The sequence below is a fragment of the Carya illinoinensis genome, chromosome 7 (genome assembly GCF_018687715.1).
Source record: "Carya illinoinensis cultivar Pawnee chromosome 7, C.illinoinensisPawnee_v1, whole genome shotgun sequence".
Taxonomy (NCBI): domain Eukaryota; kingdom Viridiplantae; phylum Streptophyta; class Magnoliopsida; order Fagales; family Juglandaceae; genus Carya; species Carya illinoinensis.
The window spans coordinates 30653952-30674086 of NC_056758.1; the positions used below are offsets into that span (position 1 = coordinate 30653952).

At 37.3% G+C, this 20135-nt stretch overlaps 1 protein-coding gene across 4 annotated transcripts; it reads right to left on the reverse strand.

The window, feature by feature from the left end:
• Positions 1-421: 421 nt before the first annotated feature.
• On the reverse strand, positions 422-19372 carry LOC122315847 (CTP synthase-like). Of its 4 annotated transcripts, none has more exons than XR_006244149.1 (23): positions 19012-19370; positions 18474-18553; positions 18232-18318; positions 18089-18139; positions 17881-17998; positions 17724-17780; positions 15307-15371; positions 15039-15122; positions 10760-10810; positions 10618-10680; positions 10472-10518; positions 9958-10027; positions 9809-9871; positions 8822-8911; positions 8695-8733; positions 3778-3927; positions 3623-3700; positions 3443-3528; positions 2892-2940; positions 2709-2789; positions 2306-2399; positions 1439-1582; positions 422-890 (listed from the first exon to the last, which is right to left on the reverse strand). XR_006244149.1 is itself a non-coding variant. In XM_043132084.1 (23 exons), the coding sequence occupies exons 1-22, from the start codon at positions 19127-19129 to the stop codon at positions 1518-1520; spliced, it is 1686 nt and encodes a 561-aa protein (XP_042988018.1). In that variant the 5' UTR covers positions 19130-19369; the 3' UTR covers positions 422-890; positions 1471-1517. The 4 variants fall into 4 exon arrangements, 2 of the variants coding, with proteins under 2 accessions (XP_042988018.1, XP_042988019.1); XM_043132084.1 differs by having other exon boundaries at positions 1471-1582; positions 19012-19369; XR_006244150.1 differs by lacking the exon at positions 422-890 and adding an exon at positions 2473-2574 and having other exon boundaries at positions 1470-1582; positions 19012-19372.
• Positions 19373-20135: the final 763 nt, after the last annotated feature.

A 20135-nucleotide genomic window follows, 5' to 3' on the forward strand; every position in this document is an offset into this window, starting at 1 on the left:
GTGAAAAATCAGAGGCCAAAGTGTCGCAGAAATATGATTAGAAACAATCAAACAAAGACGAATGAAACAAAAATCTTGGAAAGCTCGTCCAAAAAATAAAACAAAGTCAGGTGCTTTTACAACTCATAAAGCTTACAAGCTATGCATTCAAATGTTTAGACATCAATCTGCCCTTTCGTTAGTGCACCTAGTAGGTTGAACAAGTCTCTCAGTCCTTGAGCCGAGTATTTAACTAATGTAGTTCCTGGGGAATTCCAAAGGTTAAAAGCTGGACTGTAGTTACCATCATTCAGATGGCATTTTATTAAAAATAAAGGCAGAGTAATTCATTGCAAGTTTTATTGAAGAATGAAGAATAAGCTGCACCTTGTAAAATTGGAAATTTAGATGTAGTCTCAAAGATTGGAATATAGTACATCAATTTGGCTCTGAAATACAATTGCATAAACTCATGTTCCTCATAATATGCTACAAAGTCACATTATAGATATAATTTCATACATCCAGATATCTCTATTGGCAACAGTTTCCAAATCCTGGAAGATCATACATTGCACAATGAGATATAAGAGCTCCTACGGAAAAAGTTTTGAATTAAACATCTGAGTCCTACTTGGTCTTTCCAATCAAAAGGGCCTGTTACTGGCCATTAAACAGTGAGAGTAGTCTAAAACCGAAAAGTAACACGATAACTATGTTTGGCTTTCCTAAAAACTCAATGTTGACAATCAATTATCATTGCCATGGTACAGCAAATGGCTTTGCATATTTGTTGATACGTAATGCCTTGAACTGAAGGAAACAAAACTTCAAAATGCAGCAGGAAATCATATCGGGCGTCCAGTTTGGGAAACTTCATGATAATCCGCCAGAAAGTATCAATTCTTTTCCTGCATTAGGAGGTTAGACACATTTCTGTAAGTTCAGAAATCAAATCATGCCTAAAATCAGGTGGCATTACACACTAGTTACACCCAGAGGCAAGACAACTCGCACACCCACAAATCATAGCCGTTGAATGTGCGTTGTGGAACCATACCAAGAATTTGTCCCATAACATGGCATACCCAAAATGCAATTGAGCACAGTTTAGGATGGCTAGGTCCCAACCTGAGCTCAAGATGGCTAAGCATGTTTATAGGAAAATGTATGTGAAATCCATCTCCAATCAGATTCCAATATACAGACCAGTCATGATAATATGACTGACCCCAACTTCTAGTACATGTTTATATCCTGCACAATCTCACAAGTTCGCATGCATAAAAGCATGTGCATGTAGTGCCAAAAAAGCCAGAGAAAAATGTCCTAACCCAACGTGCTACTTATGCAACATGGGTTTGGGTCCAACAGTAGCAATAAATTTACCACCCATCCCAAAAGAAGCAGGGGGCACAATGCAGCGAAAAAACAGGGCAAGTTGCAAACATATACTTTCCTAAAATTTCTGCATCTTGAAAACTAGACCACCTTGAAAGAATGATCTGGAAGATAAGAAGAGTGAGACAAGCTGCTAATCAAGTTCCATTTTGATGCCTGTCAAGATATGCTTCTAACTGTCCTCTTGCGGCCAATACGAGACCTACATTGAAAAGGCAAAAAGTTAAATTGAAGATATCTGAAAACTCCATAGGAATTTTTAACAGATTGGACTCTAGATGGAGAACATGTATTCATGGTACAAGAAAAATGCAAGGACTGCAATGGAAGATAGCATCTATATAATTCCATCAGCTTTCTTTTTCGATAAGTAAAATTCTACCCGTTTCCTATGAAGGAATAATTGCAGTTCTACTCTATTTTGTTCGAAAGGGGGTGAGTCTCCATATTGCACCACCAACTGTGAGTTCACTTACAATGATAAATGTATAACCAAATGAGCCAATAAAAGAATAGCACCATAAGTGTGGGTAATAGCACCATAAGTGTGGGTGTAGAACCAAGAATATCCACTACAAGCAATCAATGCTGGACACATTAAACCAGAATGGATCTTTTCATGAAACAAATTTATATTTATATACATCCATGGGCAACTGGCTAGGGAATAAACTTGTACCAATATGCTAATTTACAAGCCAACAAAACCTTAGCCAAATAGTAAGTGGCAGTCTCATCCAAACTCTTTGTGGCTGTTCTGCTCAATTTAGGACCATGTCTTTTCTTAAGTCCCAGATCATCATGTTCTTTCCTAGTGGACTTGGATGGATATTGATAAGGCGATCCAACATATCAGGTTATATACATGGCCCTCAGAAGAGTAGCTAATAAGATATGCAAGGCCCATTTGTTGACCATTGAATACCTAAAAATAGAGGCGAGGGCCTCCCAGGCCGTGATTTGAATTCTGGATGAAATTGTACTCCTACATAGAAGGGATGATTTGGAAGCTCTAAAATCTGCATGACACGGGAAAAATGGAAGTTTAAAATTCAATATAATTTGGAAGCACAAATAAGAATAAAAAATTACTTGACTTCTTTGCAGAAACAGTCAATTAGATAAGCTCAAGCTTAATCGGGGGAGGGGGAAGCAAGCCAATGAGCTCCAATCCATGACAGAAGTAAATGACCACTACCAAAGAAAAAAACTCTCTTAAAATAGGATAAATAGTCAGACTAAGGCAGTCATAATTAAATCAATAATGAGGAATCCCTGTTTCATGCGAGTTCAAGCCCATCTAGTTATCACTTAGCAGTAAAACCCACCTCCATCCGTCTTCCACTATAATCTTTCCCAACAAATTTGAGGCCAGCTTCTTCTAGAGTTCCAATAACTTCAGGATTCACCTGCACCAGGCAATTGCTAAAATATTATACCATGCCACTATATTTAGAGGAAAATAAAGCCTAGCATCATGTTTTCCCACTGCAATCGATTTGAAAATTAACCTCATATCTGTGCCTATGCCGTTCCTCCACAGACTCTGAATTGTGGTACCTAGCAATTACGAAGAAATATTTACATACATGCACATGACAGTTAATGCTAACTTGTTAATGCTAACAACAAAGTACTCTTAGAATATACAGGCAGTACTATTTCCAAAAATAGCAGACTTATTGGTTGAAAAGCAGCAGAAAAAGGGGTACCAGACTTTAAGGACTTATTAGTGCAGCAATGGACTAACGCTGTTCCAGATAAGTTGATCATTATTTTCATTAAAATCCATACTTGTCAACTAAACCGCCAGTAAGTTTACTAGTTCATAAATTGATACCATTCTATCACTAACACTTGTCTATGACTACTGGACAGGCCAGCCTTTAATTATTTGTCCTTGCAGACTACCTGATGGGTACATAAAATCATAGTCAAGGGATTGACACATAAGGAAAACAATGGGCATTTTCAAAAAGCTCATATAGCTATCAATTAGTGCAAGTATGTTACAGCTACTTTTTGGTATTTTCAGAAATGATCGGTTATAAAAATTACTTACAGTTTTGAAGTAATACAATCAGGGGTCTGGAATAGTGTTCTTCGAGATCCAAGTCTCATTGTGCTTCCCATATGAGTTCTTGAACCCTAGAGCAGAAATGAAATGATAATAATTGCAGAATAAATGCAGGGTATGCATCATTAAAGGCAATTAAACAACTTCATAATAAATGCTACATACCTCAGGCATGAAAATTACAACTGGATTTGGTGTCTGATCATCGAACTCTGTGCTGTTTGCACTTTCCAAACCCAAAACCTAGAACCAATTAATTAAAGTAGGGATCATACAAACCGTAAAATGATAGGGAATATAACGAAAGAAAGGCCACTTACAGATCTAGCAAACTCAATGACAGAAATCTGCATGCCCAAGCAAATCCCAAGAAAGGGAACACTATTCTCTCTAGCATACTTTGCAGCCAATATCATACCTCTAACACCACGATCTCCAAATCCACCAGGAACCAAGACACATGCAGCATTCTGAAAGAGTAAGCTTTGTCAAAACCGGTTCCATTTAAATGTAACAAACCCTCCTTTCCTCATTTTTCCACATGCAATACACTATGAAAATTTGGTTGCAGTGCTACAACCACAAAATGCTTACAAGCAAATGATGTTTTTGTCATAACCAGATAAGCCCCAAGCCTGTTTGAGAAGCCCACCCATTTCTAAAGCCCAAGCCTAGACCGTTCGGTCTAAAAAAAACAATAAATGCTTTGGCCATAAAAGATTTTTACAAAAGTAAATCCACAAATTGACGTGACCTTATATGGTAAGTCAGATTGTAAAGTAGATCTAATATATCACATGAAGTTATGTCAGTTTATGAGTTTACTTTTGTAAAATCTTGTGGCTGTAATATTTATTAAAAAAAAGGACCCTAAAATTGTGTTTTTTTGAGTAAGCCCTAAAACTTTCTTTCTCCCTCCCTCTCCCCCCAGCACCAGGCACCCACGTTCACCCTCTCCCTTTCTATGATTTCAACTCACATCTATGGCAGTGTTGCCGCAACCATCCTCCTTGCCATCTGACCCTGAGGCCAAACCGATAAGCCCCTCGTCCTTTCTATCCCTCTGTTTCATCTTTCAGATGCACACACTCTTTCCCCCACTCTGATTGCTCTCTCTCTCTCTCTCTCTCTCTCTCTCTCTCTCTCTCGGCTTGGCTTTATCGCATCGTAGCAGCCATATCCACTAATGCGCCTGACCCTCTATTATGCGCCTTGCAATCTCTCAGTTGCACCTCCACACCACGTTTGTAACTCACGATGTCGCATGAAACTGCTTGTGAGCCTCTCTCTCTCTCTCTCTCTCTCTCTCCCTCCCTCTCTCCCCATGCTTAAGCTAATCACAGTGACTAGTGCCATGTCAAGCCACACCGCCTTGCTACATCAAAGTAAGTGTTACAGCTCCTCTCTCTCCCTCACACGGTTTCTCTCTTGAACCCAACTTACTTATGTTTCATTGTCCAACCCTCTTTGCAATGCCACCTTACTCCCGAAATCCAAGAGAACACCCCTTTGAGTTGGGTAAGACTTTCTTGCTTTACCCATATATTTACCCTATATTTTTGTGGCTCAAATGGTTGTTGTTCTACTAGAAACTGGAGTAAGAATTGTGTAATTTTTTGGAATTGGGTGATGTCATAGCTTGGTTGATGTTTGGAATAGGGGTGCCCCCGCTACCCCGCCCCACAGGGAGAATTCCCAGTAGGGCCCCGCCCCGCCCTCCACAGGCTCCACCATATGGAAAAAAATATTTTTTTATATATTTATATAAATAAATATATTGTATATAGATATATACAATTTATTGAAGACTTGAAGTTGTATTCAAGTTATTGGATTGCTTGGTAAGTAAGTCTCACATTGCTTTAGTATAACTATTGTATTGCCTTGGCCTCTTATATAAAGGTTGGCCTAGGAGGCCAAATCAATCCAAAATATAACTCTAATGAGTTTAAATTCTATTTGTATTTATAAATTTTAATTATATTATAATTTGGGTCCAAAAATATCTTTTCGGACCAAAAAATAGTTTTTAATACCCAATGGGTTGGCCTAGGTGGGGGGCGGGACAGATGAGGTTTTTGACCCTGCCCCTGCCACCCGGGGGCAAGGGGAGGGGTTGAAAACCCTTCCCTTGCATGGTGTGGAGCGCCGAGCGGAGTGCAGGGAAGGGTTCCCCCTGCCCTACACCATGCTGGTAGCAACCTAGTTTGGAAGGTTCCTTGATGGTAATATCATGGTCGGAGAAAGGAATGACTGTAAAATGTGAGTTGGTGTTTTGACGTGTCAACAGTATGAATGTAAATGTGGTGTGTGTTGGAATGAGATTTAAGCAAATCCAATGAGGTTGGGCTTCTAAGCTATTGGTGTAGTAGTATTTTCAGACATTGTGCTTGGGTCATAAAAAACTGAGGTGCCATGATGGACTATTTGTTTATGGGCTCATGGATTTTGGCACTTATTGAGCTATGGTTTGGGTTATAGAATTTTGTTAGATATGTTAGGTCTGTACTGATATGAGTTATTAATATGGAGTGAATCCCTAGGGGTTGGCTCAAGTGGTAAAGTCTTTGGGCTTGGGGGCATGCTCCCCCCAGGTCTAAGGTTCAAATTCCCTTAGGTGCAGACAATCTTTAGGGGCCATTAGACTAGGGGATTTTCTCCTTGAATTACCTGAGATTCATTTGTGAAAAATTCCTTACCGAGAGCCTGTGCACCTTTGGGATTAGTCGGGACGTTGTTCCTAAACACCCAGTACCAATAAAAAAAAAAAATTAATATGGAGTGATATTTTTCTGGATTAGGTTGTGATACTGCTACTGTTTGAGTTCAAATATTAGACAGTACACTGCAGAAGTCAAATAAACGGTGCTCCTATGATAGACTTTGCCAAAAACTAACAGGTTGATTTTGTGAAAAAAAAAAAATGCATATTTTTGTTATGAAAACAACCTTAATTATTTTCTGCACCACTTTTTATCCGAGAAATAAAATGCGACTTTTTATCATGACTGGTGTATACATGAACAATTTTTATACTCCATTTCTCTATTGCATAAAATGTGATTATGAAGTCTGAAATTTTTTATCTAATTATATGATATTATATGTTCAGTATATTGTTTTGATATTGCAATGTATCTGAAAACCATGAGGCATAAGATTTTGTTTTGCTTTGGTTATAGACCCTGCCATGGGTAATAATTGTGGTCTCTAATGGCCTTGCATAAATATATTATGTGCCCTCTATTTTGACCTTGCAATGGATGTAAAATGATGGCCTTTGTTTTGACCTTGCCACAAGTGAAAAATTGTGTCCTCTGTTCTAAGTGCACTCACTTTGGTGACAAAGTGATTTATTTTATGTTTGGCTAACCACAGATATGCACAGCCCTGCCACAGGGGTAAACATGGCCTTTGTTCTAAGTGCATTTACTTTGGTGAAAAGTGATTTATGTTCTACTTGGCTAATTGCAAATGTGCACAACCTTGCCATGGGGGTAAACATGGCCTTTGTTTTGAGTGCACTCACTTTGGAGACAAAGTGGTTTCTGTTCTACTTGGCTAACCACTAATATGCACAACCTTCCCACAGGAGTGAACATGGCCTTTGTTTCTGTTTCTGATGTTGTTTCAACATGTTTATGCCTAAGGTCTTTTGCCTATATTATTCTTGTAATGAAATGCTTCTGAAATACCATTTTTATTTTTTTTTAGACTGTTTTATTCTGCATTTTGTAACTGGCTCATGTTTATATACTAGTATAAGTTCGCTACTTACTGAGTTTGTGGACTCACCCATTTATCTCCACCATTTTTTTCAGATGACCTTGATGATTGTGACAGTTGGAATAGATAGCACGTCACAAGATTATAAGAGAAATGTGAGATATATGCCAGGTGGCATAAGTGGATTTGTGAGATTTTAGCGAATATGTAGCAGTGCCGAGTTTACTTTCTTTGAAGGATTTTCGAGATATTTGATTTTATTGTATCTGAGTTTTATATATTTTGTAGATTTCAGGTTAAAAGATTCACCCCTAGGTACAGGACGTGATCGTTTTAAAAGGAAAAAGAGAAGTAACCACTTTAAAAAAAAAAAAAAAAGGGGCAGGAACCACTTAAGATTGTTGTGGATGAAGACTGGGAATCGGAAGTTTCCTGTTCAGTCATTGTATAAGGCTTTGTCAAGCCAAAATCATACTTCGTTCCCTTGAAGACCTATTTGGAAAACTAAGGTGCCTTCTTTGGGTGGACAGCAGGTCTTGGGAAAGTTTTGACATTGGATAATTTGAGAAAGAGGGGTTTAGTCATTATGGAATGGTGTTATATGGGTAAGAAGAATGAAGAATTGGTGGACCATCTTTTACTTCATTGTGAGGTGGCATGAATGTTATGAGCAGAAATCTTTCATAGAACGGGCATTGCTTGGGTAATGCCCAAGAGGATGGTTGATTTACTTGCATGTCGGCAAAGATGCATGGCCAATTCACATATTGAGGATGTATGGAGGATGATCCCTCTATGTATCATGTGGTGCTTATGGATTGAAATGAATGATCAAAGTTTTGAAAACAAGGAGCGTTCTCCAGATGAGCTAAGAAGTTTCTTCTTCCATACTTTATTTCTTTGGGCATCCTTGTGTACTTAATGGAGCTTGCTTCAATCTTGTATCCCTTTCTAGCTCCTTTTTGTGTAACTGGGTGTATGTTGTTTGTATACCTCTCCCTATTTACTTCTATTAATAAAATGTTATCTTTCTTATCAAAAAAGTATTATGTTACTATCATGTCAGCCTAGATCACATTGTGGAATCTACTTGTCCTATACCATTTTTGACAATCTGAATCAACCTTCCTTAGTCAAGAACCTCAGTGAAGCCAATCTACAATGTGGGATCACTGGGATGAGATATTCTAGAAGCCCCATTGCTCTTCTAATGCATCTTTCTAGACTGGCTAATGATGACAGATGGAACAAGGTTCTGCCATCAAACCCCATGCCATGGAGAGCAACTTCACCTGAAATCCGGACCAAGACCCACCTACCCCTAACAGGGATGATTTGGAAATATCTAAACCAGGACAGGGCAATCTGTAGCTGTATTTGCATATTTCAATCTTACTATTTTAAGGATAATGAACAAAACCACAATCTTGAATTAGCGAAAGAGGTGTTGCATGCTAAAAGGAAAACTGAGAACGTTAAAAATAACAACAACCATTCAAAGCAGAGCTTACCCTCAAAGTCTCCCATGCAGTAGCATGTGCTCCTGGTGTCTGTAAGAGGAACACAAATTTTTAAGTAATACCGAATTTTTACATCAAACAAAAGCCTCTATAAATGCAACTTCTAAGGGATGAGTACCAATTTAGCACTATCCTCTTCAAGGTCAGAAGCCGCAATCCAATCAATTGACGGCTTCAAAGAACACGCGATGCAAGCATGCAAAAGGGCCTGCAAGAAATTAGGCAAAAAATAAGGGTAGTCGACATGATGGAAATAATATTTATAGACTTTAGAGATTTAAACTGGGAAGTCAATAAAATCACACATCCAATTTTTTCAATCAGCTTGATCATCATATGCAATTACAAGAAAACAATATGGTTTTCATTCCCCAGAACATCATGGTTAATAAAAAAAAACATGTAGAGGAACCAGTATAGAGCTATAATTATATCAAAGACAGGAACCAAAATTAAAAAATTAAAAAAAAAAAAAAAAAAAAGCATTGACATGATTCAGTAATTATTTGATCAGATTAACCATAAAGCAATTAATATGTGGATGATGCACCATTCCTGTGCTATGATTGAATCCACATTATTGGTAACAAGCAGTGCATATTTTGTGGGTAAAAACAAATCAATTAGACTAAGGCCTTGTTTGGTTACACAGATAAGATGAGAGATCTGTGAATAGTAGTGAGATAATTTGTGAAATAGTAAAATGGTTTGAGTTAAGATTTTTACGGGATTTTGGGAAAGGAGAGAAAAAGTTGAATAAAAGTTAAAATAGGGTTAGAATATATTATTTTTGTTTTGGGATTTGAAAAAGTTGAATTGTTTTGTTTGGAAGTTTGGGAGAGTTGTAATGATTAGATGAAAAAGTTGAAAATTTGAAATTAAAAAATGGTTATGTTTGAATGGTGTTTGGATGTTGTTGAGATGAGATCAGATAGTTTGAAAGGTTTGTGAAACCAAACCAGGTTGTATGAGCTACTAGGATATGAATATTCAGAAAAATATCTTATTGCTGTAATACATCATTATCAATAAAATTGCAAGCTCTGCATATGATACGTCCACCCTCCAACTCAAATCAAGTATGGAAGAAATTTTAGCATCACACCTTCACAACAGAAAGATATGAATCTGCTAGGTCAACATATTTCCCAACCAATGCAATCCTCACCTGCAAGCATCAGAAGGTTATAATTTGCCATGGACAAGACAGAAGTATTCAAAGAAAGCATTACATCTAATCGTGATAATACTAACAGATTCAGTGAGATTGTCAAATGTCTCAGCCATCCTGGTCCAGTCTTGTAAAGCAGGAGGTGCAGCCAGGCTGAAACAGAATTTTAATAACAAGTTATAGTAATCAATCTTCAAGCATTAAGTATATTGCTTCTAAATTGATGGTGCATTTAGTTTGCAGAGTTGAAAAGTTCTACTGTTAAAAGTTCATAGATATAATATGTCTCAGCGAATCAACTAGGTCTCGTTTGTTTACCCAAACCTAAACTATCACAACTCATCATTACAACTTTTTCAAATCCCCACACAAAATATAATAAACAATTCAACTTTTTCAAATCTCAAAACAAAACTAATATTAAAAAATTATATTATAACATCTCATCTGAATTGTATAACCAAACAACGCCTAAAAGTCTAAGTTGGTCACAATCAAACATATAGTTTCCCATGATTTCATTACACATTTGAAAAACTTTTGACAGTAGGAGGAGAGGAGGCTTAGGTGGTGGGGAAAGAGAAAATAAAAACTTACTCGAGTAAGTTTAACTGCTTTAGAATTGAGTGATGAGCATTTTGGTTCTGAAAAAGCAATAAATGACTAATTATACAACAGCGTTAGATGGTATATACTAGAACCAGCAATGACTAAGAGGAATTAAAGAACTGTATTGAACCCACCTTAAGTAAGAGAGGGACATGCCAAATGTTTGGAACATCATGGATATTGAGAATATTACCAGCCTGCAAGAGACCATAAGGACAATGCAAACAAAAATAGAGTTCTTTTGAAAGATCCACTTTGCAAAATTCAGCAACTTACAGGAACATGGCAAAACTGTGAAAGTTTCTCCTTCGTACTCTCCAACAAAGGCTGCAACATAGTCAACCTTACATTTAAAGAATACGATGATGACAACTAAGCACTTAAATCACAATTCAGATCAATGGCTGCTCAAGTACAAACAAAAAAATAAATGAGGGCATTCAAACCACCAGTTTCTGAGACTATTTCAATGTCAAACCACAATTTACATCAATGACTGCTCAAGTACGAATTAAAAAATGACTAAGGAAATTCAAAACACCTGTTACTGAGACGATTTTAATGTTTTAAGAACAGCTTCAATTATACATTACATGCAAGCAGGGAAATCTGTAGACCATTTTTTTACTCCATTGCGAGATTGACAGCCTTGTGGAATGAGTTTCCAGTTGATTTGGATTGGCTTGGATTATGTCCAAAAGGTTAGCAAACCTCTTTGCTAATTAGAGAGGGTTACATGGTGAGCAATATATATATATTTTTTTTCTAAGTAAAAATATTATATATATATCGATAGGAGTAACCAAGTACACTGGGCGTATACAAGAAACACCTAGCCCATACTAGAGAGCCCCTAATGGCCAATAAGCTCGTGAAAATTAGAAATCTATCCAAAATACACCAAGCCCGAATAGGGACAGAACACATCTCCCCAACCCCAACCCCTTGTTTCCCTTAAGACTACTACTCCACTAGAAACTCCCTCTATGAGGACGGCTTCGTAATGCTCTCCCTTTAGTCTTCCCTCGACTTGAACTACCTCCCTTAGTGTCGTAGTTGATTGCCCAAGAAAGATGCTTTAACTCCCTGCTTTTCTTAAATCTTGATTTGGTTTCAAGTGAGTGGCCTACCTCAATCGAAGTGAGTAGTGCTGTAAATTGGTTGTCACATCCTTCATATGAAATCCCCACACACTGCTCTGTCAAAATGGATTCAATTCAATACATCTTTCAGAGGATTTATCCCCCTTATATAGAACATATTTACATGTCTATGTACTATCTAGTTTGAGCGGGAAGAGCAGCGCCGTATGCGGCGCCGTATGCGGCGCCGTATGTAGCCTCCCTCTATTTAGCAGCGTTGACTAGCCTACCTATATATATAATCTGAACTACTACAAATAAGAGATCGACTGTTTGTATGTTGACAACCCCCCTCAAATTGATGCCCGTAGATCAACAAGCATCAATTTGCTACTTAGAAAGCAATGTCGATGACGAGTGAGAGCCTTGGTGAAAATATCAGCAATTTGTAGTTCAGTAGAAACATGTGGAAGAGTGATAATACGAGCTTCAAATGCTTCACGGATAGAGTGACAATCGACTTCAATATGCTTCGTGCGCTCATGATAGACAGGATTGGCCGTGATCTGAATAGCACTCGTATTATCGGCATGTAAAGGTGTGGGATCGATCTCAGAAAAATCTAGCTCAGCAAGCATACCTCGAAGCCAAATAATTTCAGAACAAGCTAAAGACATCGCTTGGTATTCAGATTCTGTAGATGACTTAGAAACTCGATCTTGCTTCTTACTCTTCCAAGAGACCAATGCATTACCTAAGAACACACACCAACCAGTTATGGAGCGGCGTGTATCCGCACAACCAGCCCAATCAGCATCGCTATAAGCAGCCAGACGAGTCGAGTTGCCGGCTGGGAAGAATAAACCACGAGCAGAAGTGCCATTAACATATTGTATGATCCTACGAACAGCAGCCAAATGAAGATGACGAGTCTGAAGAAACTGACTGACTTGCTGTACAGCAAACGAAATGTCGGGTCGAGTAATAGTGAGATAAACAAGGCTACCCACCAACTTTCGATATAAACTGGGACCAGAAAGTAAGTCACCCTCCTCTTTGCGAAGCTTGACATTTAATTCCATAGGAGTATCCACAGAAGGAGCCTCCTGTAGACCAGCTGTAGCCACCAAGTCACTAGCATACTTATGTTGATTGAGTGAAATACCAGAGGGACTACGATGCACCTCAAGACCAAGAAAATATGTAAGAGATCCAAGATCCTTCATATGAAAGGACTCTAAGAGATGAGTCTTGAGCTGACCAAGTAAGACAGAATCGGAACCAGTGATCACAATATCATCAACATAGACTAAAAGAACAACAATACCCATGTCTGATTTCCGAAGAAACAATGAAGTATCATACTTGCTCAGCTTGAATGAAAATTGTAATCAAGTTGTGCGGAATTTATCAAACCAAGCCCTCGGAGCCTGTTTGAGACCATAAAGAGAGCGACGAACCTTACACACATGTGAAGTTGGAGAGCTGAACAATCCCGGGGGTGGCTTCATATAAATACACTCTTTAAGATCCCCGTGAAGGAAAGCATTCTTAACATCCATCTGATGTAGTGGCCAATCACTGGAAGCAGCAAGAGCTAGAATCATACGAACAGTAGTCATTTTAGCCACAGGAGCAAAGGTCTCTTCATAATTGACACCATATTCTTGATTATTCCCGAGTGCAACAAGCCGAGCTTTGTAACGATCTAAACTTCCATCATATTGGATTTTGACTGAATAAACCCATTTGCAACCCAGAGGAACAATGGTGGAAGGACATGGCTCAATGTCCCAGGTGTGGTTGGCCTCTAAAGCGTCAATTTCTTCCTGCATAGCTTGTCGCCAACAATTATGCTTGACAGCTTGTGAGTAGCAGGTGGGAATATCAAAATTGGATAATGTAGTAGTAAGAGCAGAAGCAAACCACCCATACCTATCCGGAGGTACTGATACTCGAGAAGAGCGACGTACCAAGTGCTCTAAAGGTGCTGCAACTGATTGATCCTGGAGCATGGTAGGATCAGATATTGGTTGAGCCACCGGAAGAGACTGTGAGTGGGAGCGTCTTGTATACACAATACCTGGTTTAAAACGGGAGCTGACTGGATGAAGATCTGAAACTCAGTTACTGCAGAGCACCGTGTGGATCGATCCTGACCGGATGGATTTCCACTCCGAGATCTTAACCCTTTGCCACGAGTATGACCTTGCCGGTATCTGCCGAGGAGCTCAGATTCGTCAAAGAAACTGGAGATAAACTTCGATCCTAAGCGATGAAGGTATTAGAAAGAGGAATGGAGGGCTTGAATCAGGCCGAGGTGGGGACCGTTTTGTAGGTTTTCTAATACTGCAGAGCACGGGCTTGATTTGCTGGGGAAATTCCCGAGCTGCAGGTCACGGTCCAAGATGCAGAGAACTGTCGACAGCCTCAAAGGACCACAATACTAGAGATAAGCCGAAACAAAATAGATCGAAAAAAATTCAAGAAAGCTCTGATACCATGTCAAAATGGATTCAATTCAATACATCTTTCAGAGGATTTATCCCCCTTATATAGAACATATTTTTTTTTTTGATGAATAAAGAAAAAAAAAAAAATATGTTCTATATAAGGGGGATAAATATAGAACATATTTACATGTCTATGTACTATCTAGTTTGAGCGGGAAGAGCAGCGCCGTATGTAGCCTCCCTCTATTTAGCAGCGTTGACTAGCCTACCTATATATATAATCTGAACTACTACAAATAAGAGATCGACTGTTTGTATGTTGACATGCTCAATCTCGTTAACCTTATGCAAAACCCAATCCGATGATGAACTCGCTATATTGTTTATTGGAGAAAGAGATACAAGGGGAACAACATTTTCCTCAGACATAGCTCCCAACTACACTCCCAGTCCTAAACATTCCTTCTCACAAGGCACCAATGACAAACCCATAATTTCCTCCCATCATCTCCTGCATTCAAATCCCGAATCTCCTCTTGGTGACCCAAAAATTGGTCGTCCCATCCCACATGGTGACCCAAAAATTGCAGCAATATGAAAGATGGTTTCTAGTTAGGTGCCCCTCTTATGTAGTTCTTGTGTATTTGGACTGCACCCTTTGCATTTATTAATAAAATCTTAGAATACTACATATAAAAAAATCAGAATTTAAAAGATCCAGATTAATAGCAACATTGGTCACATGGAAAACTGATAAAAACAAAATAACTATCAAGAAAATCACAACCAAAAAATGGAATATATAACTTAGGCTTGCACTAAGCCTTCCAAAAACTGTCATGATAAACCCACCCCACTAAGATGAAGTTTGCAAGCAAGCTTTATATCGATCGACTGAAAATGTTTTCAAGCTAAAGTTCCTTTTTCCTTCTCTCTTGTCAGATGATTTTAGGGCTAGATTTGTCCCAGTAATTTATTCCCTCATGAGCATGGAGTTTCCAAGTGGTTAAAAAGATATACCTGAGCAGAGCGACATGCTAAAAGGTGAGGAGTCAAACCTAGTGCTCTAAGTTCCCGGACACTATGTTGCGTCGGTTTCGTTTTCTGCACAACAAAACACAGATACAGTCATATTTTACTCACAGTAAAGAGATGGGGGGAACTACAATTCAAAAAACGTAATATCCTAATTTCAGCAAATATACTCAGCTTTGATGTCCACATTTACAATCAATACATGGCACAACTAAAACTTTGCAAGTCTCATAAAGGGATTATGGAGTATTACTTGTTCTCCAACAACACCCAGTACTGGTATCAAGCTCACATGAACAAGACAGAAGTTATTGTGACCTGATAAAGGAAATAAAATTAGCATGATTCTTTCTGAACATGATGAAAATTCACAACCCAAGAGCACAATAAGGTGAATACTGGGAAAAATTTGTTATACCAATTTTGAGAACCAATTGGATGCAATGTTGTTTTTAAGTCCAAACTAATTGTATTTGACTAGACTATAATGCTCATAATGTATCAAGGCATCATGGTGTTAATAATTCAATGTTTTTTTAATATATTTTTCATAATGTATTTGTGCCATATATATATATAAATATATATATCATATAAAAAATTATTATAAACCTAATTCAAGATTTTTTTTTTTAAAAAAAAAAGAGCATCATCAGTTTACGGATATATGGCTCACTTTTATAGTAGTAAAATAACATAAATTATAGATAAGGATTTCCCCTTTTAACCAAAAGATTTAATGTGTTCAATGTTTACAGGGAACGGCTTTAAAGGAATTTAAGAGAAAATAGAGAAAGCAATGCATGGAAAATATGGTTATGCTTGGACATCTGTAGGGAAGATTCTTAACCATGGAAATTTTAAAAGACATCTTGGTCATCAGTTGGTGTTGTATGTGCAAGAGGCGTGGGGAATCAATTGATCATCTACTACTTCATTGTGAGACTACAAGTGCAACGTGGAGTAACTTTTTTAGTCCAATTAAATTGGTTGGGTCATGCCCACGAGTTGTGTATCTATTTTATCCCTGGAGAGGATTAGGTGACTATCCTTAAATTGCAGCTATGTGGAAGATGATTCCTACTTGCCACACTTGGTGCATTTGGAAGGATATGAATGACATAACTTTAAGAATCACAAAAGGACATGGGAGGAGCTCAAAACATTTTTTTATCATTACTCTTTTTATCTCGGATAATTTTCATGGACTTTAATGGGTTAGATCAACATGACTTTCTTGTATATGTATCTTCTTCTAGATAGGCTTCTCTTTTGTATACTTCCTGTGTACTCAATGGGTAGTGCCTATTGCAATTTTCAATGAAGAATTCTTTTTATTATAACATATAAGAATCATGATCCATTACTTACCAAACCAAAAAACAATAAAATAAAAAATAAAAAGAAAAGAGGGTTAAATACACGCTATGGGGGGTTTCCAAAAATGTGGTTGAATAGTAAAGTAGTCCTTGTGGTATGCTTTGTGGTCTCTAATCTCTAAAGTTGAACGTTTTGCTACACCAATTCTCAACATTGATCAAATCAGTCCATCCGTACTTCATTAGTATAATAGTTAGAAAAAACATGTCAGCACCATTGATTTTCAATGCTTCTCATTTAAGAGGCCACCTATGCGTCTCAGGTAAAAGCTTAAAAAAATATTTTTTAATTTTTTAAAAGTACTTTTTAAAACAATAAAAACACAAAAACCAAAAATTTAATTTCAAATTAATTAAAAAAAAAAAACTAAGGGGGAGGAGGAGGTGGAATAGTCTAGGAGGATGGGTGAGACTCCCCCTCCACCCCAGCTACGATCTCTTCCCCACCAGTGGGTGGGTGTTAGCATGGCCATCTCAGGAGCCTATGTATTTGACTCTTGCCTACTCTTATGATCAATAAAATCCTATTCACTAATAAAAAAAAAAAAAAAATCTTGTGGGCCTCCCCTTTTTTTGCATTTTTTTTATTTTTTATTTTTTTCCAAAGTACATTTTTATTTTAAAGATGTTTTTTTGTTTTTTGCTTTACATGTAACACGCCAATAACACTTTCAAACAATTATTGGGGTTAAATTGATGTTTCTAATTGTTTACTGATGAAATAGTGGTGCGGTGACTGATTTGACTAGTGGTGAAATCTAGAGTAAAAAATTTTGATTTTATAGTCATGGATCAATCTACCTAAGGAAACCATACAAACTATTTTAGTATTCAACTCTACTGTATATATATTTACTTCAATTCAACAGCCAAATTTCTGAGTTTTTTGAAGATTTACAAGATTTTATGTTAGATTTTAAAGTCCTTTTATGGGTAAAAAGAAATTTATTAATCCACGTAATTAGGCATAAACCAAGTACACATAGAGTATACAAGAGAAAACACCTAATTACAAGCTAAGAACTAGAAAAAGCAACGTAGAAATTAGATTTTAAAGTTTAGCATACACCTAAATATATTTATTTCTTTTTTTTTACTATGATAGATTGTTGATTAAAGAGGCTATTTTAAATTTTTTGGGGGCCAAAATATATTTTTATAACCTTTTAAGAGGGACAAATTGGTAGGAACGTGATTTAAAAAAATTGGGGGGGAGATGGGGACCCGCCCTTAGATTGACCCTGTAAGGCATGTTTTTCTTTGGTGGAACCCAAAACAAGACCAACCTTACCAACTGAAAAGGACAATTGTCGAAGAGCCTCGATGAATGGCATTGATTCGATGTCACCTATTCAAAAGATAAACTACCATTACCTCTTGCAAGTAAAGTAAAACATAGAGATAATTCTCAACACACTAGATGCCTGCTTGTTTTGAATAGCTCATACCTACAGTCCCTCCCAACTCTATCACACAAACATCTGCTGGACCTTCTTGTCCATCAACAGGAATGACAGCAACCGCTTCAATCCAATTCTTAATGGCATCTGTGATGTGTGGTACCACCTGGAATCCACCCAAACATGGTAAAGTTCAGTGGACAGTGATCTCCCCATGCAAGTGTAATAAAAGGCCTACTGAGTTGACGTATCCCACCTGAACAGTCTTCCCAAGGTAATCACCTCGCCGTTCCTTCTCAAGGACAGACTGGTTGAATGGAGAAACAGAGCCATTTTAAGATGCTCGTTGAACTTAAAATAAAGTTAAAAGATCTGGCATGACATCAAATAAATTAGGACCTGATATATCTTTCCCGTAGTAATGTTGTTATCTCTTGTAAGCGTTACATCTAGGAATCGCTCATAATTTCCCAGGTCCAAATCAACCTTTTGAGAGAGAACCAAATAATGGACTGATTAATTATTTATCTCCCACATAAATAATAATACTCCCTGAATATAACCAGTAATTATATTTCATACTTTATGAACTAATAGGCATTAAATTAGATCTTATTAAATAAATAAAAAAGGAAACAAACCTCTCCACCATCGTCAAGAACAAAAACCTCCCCATGTTCAAAGGGAGACATTGTACCAGCATCAGTGTTCAAGTAAGGATCTGCAACCAATCAATTGCCGAAACTTAGATGCAAAAGAAAACATAGAATTGCTCCTAAAATTTTCAAACTTTTTTATCCTACATTCTCCGTTACAACTTACAACAAGGGGCACAAACACAGACGTTTATGTGAGTACGTTTATAAATAGAAAAGCTATCCACATGCAGACCCATAAAGAAAAACCAAGTTCCAGCATAAAAAGCTACTCATTTGAGATTAAAAGCATTTAACCAGAGTAAACTATGAAGTTGCTATAAGAAACGCAGAGACAAAATAGAAAAAATCAGCTTGACCAAGTTGAATCCCAGCATATCCCACTTGAAAGAAAATATGAAAGTCATAAAACCAACGACTCCAAAATTCATAAATACATTGCCAAACATTGTTTAAACCAAAATAAACGTTTAACCCAAGAAAACCAAAAGAAATATAGAAGCGATGGGTAAATAAAAAATACCAATTTTGATGGAGGTAACGCGAAGTCCGCAGGCTTTGAGGACGACGCCTATGCTGCTGGCAGTGACGCCTTTGCCCAGCCCACTCACCACTCCTCCCGTCACCAATACGTACTTCATTTTCTCTCTCTTTCTACGGGTGTGCGGGTTTGTAACTGAAGTTGTATTGTTTATGTCAATGGCCGAGCGGGAAAGGTGTGGACTTTGGAGAAAGCGGAGAACGCTCGAGCCACGACTTGTAGCTTTTTGGTGGTGGAGTCGCTCTCGTATTTTGCACAGTAAACGTGGTCTAGGAAGAGATCTAAAGTACTGTGGTTTGTATGGTTTCAACTAACCTACCTGCCTTATTTATTGTTGCCACCGTCTCTTTCCCCAAGGAGTGTTTTTTCATCTTTTGGTAGAATCAATTTAATATGATCTCATACCAATAAAATACATAACGACAAATTTTATCCATTAAACAATACTTAGTAATTAAGAATATTAAAGTCAACAACAGCTTTAATGAATTAACATTGCCATCAATCTGCCATGCGTTTCATTGCCAGTTGTATCCGGGGTTTCAATTAAAGCACAAAGCAAGCAAAAAGCATCCTCTTGTTAAAGCAATAGCTTGTCCTGGGTTTCAAAGATATATTATGCATAGAATTATGCTTTCTTTTTTGTTGAAAAAGTTTTGTTATATATAAAAGTAAAGTCACGTACTAATCTGTATATTAATATTGATTCTTTCATATTTAAAATTTAAATTAATATTATTTTTAATAAAATTTATTTTTTAACTAATTATAATAGATTAATACACATATTAATACATAATTATATTTATAATTAAATTTTTTCCTGTTGAAACTAAGAACAATACCACTTGTTCGAGGAAGACACGCGTTTGGCCCACACAAATACGATATGATATACCTCCACCATGTTGATCTGATTTTTCCTTTTGCAGGAGATGGTTCTGTCATATGAATGGTCCATTTTTGGGATCAAGTTCCTTTTGTCCGCCAATTTTAACTTTGGTTAACGTGCTGAAGGAAAAGGTATATTTTTTATGAAAAAAAGCTAGTGTGCCTTTCAGTGTGTACCGCTCAAGTTTACTTTCTACAAAATTTTATTTTTATTT

Excerpts from the sequence above, each read along its gene's own strand:
- LOC122315847 (XM_043132084.1), bottom strand. The coding sequence starts at position 19,129 with ATGAAGTACGTATTGGTGACGGGAGGAGTGGTGAGTGGGCTGGGCAAA. Across the intron at positions 17,781-17,880 it reads AGAGTTGGGAGGGACTGTAG|GTGACATCGAATCAATGCCA; the intron begins GTATGAGCTATT and ends TCTTTTGAATAG. Across the intron at positions 9,872-9,957 it reads TTGACAATCTCACTGAATCT|GTGAGGATTGCATTGGTTGG; the intron begins GTTAGTATTATC and ends TGATGCTTGCAG.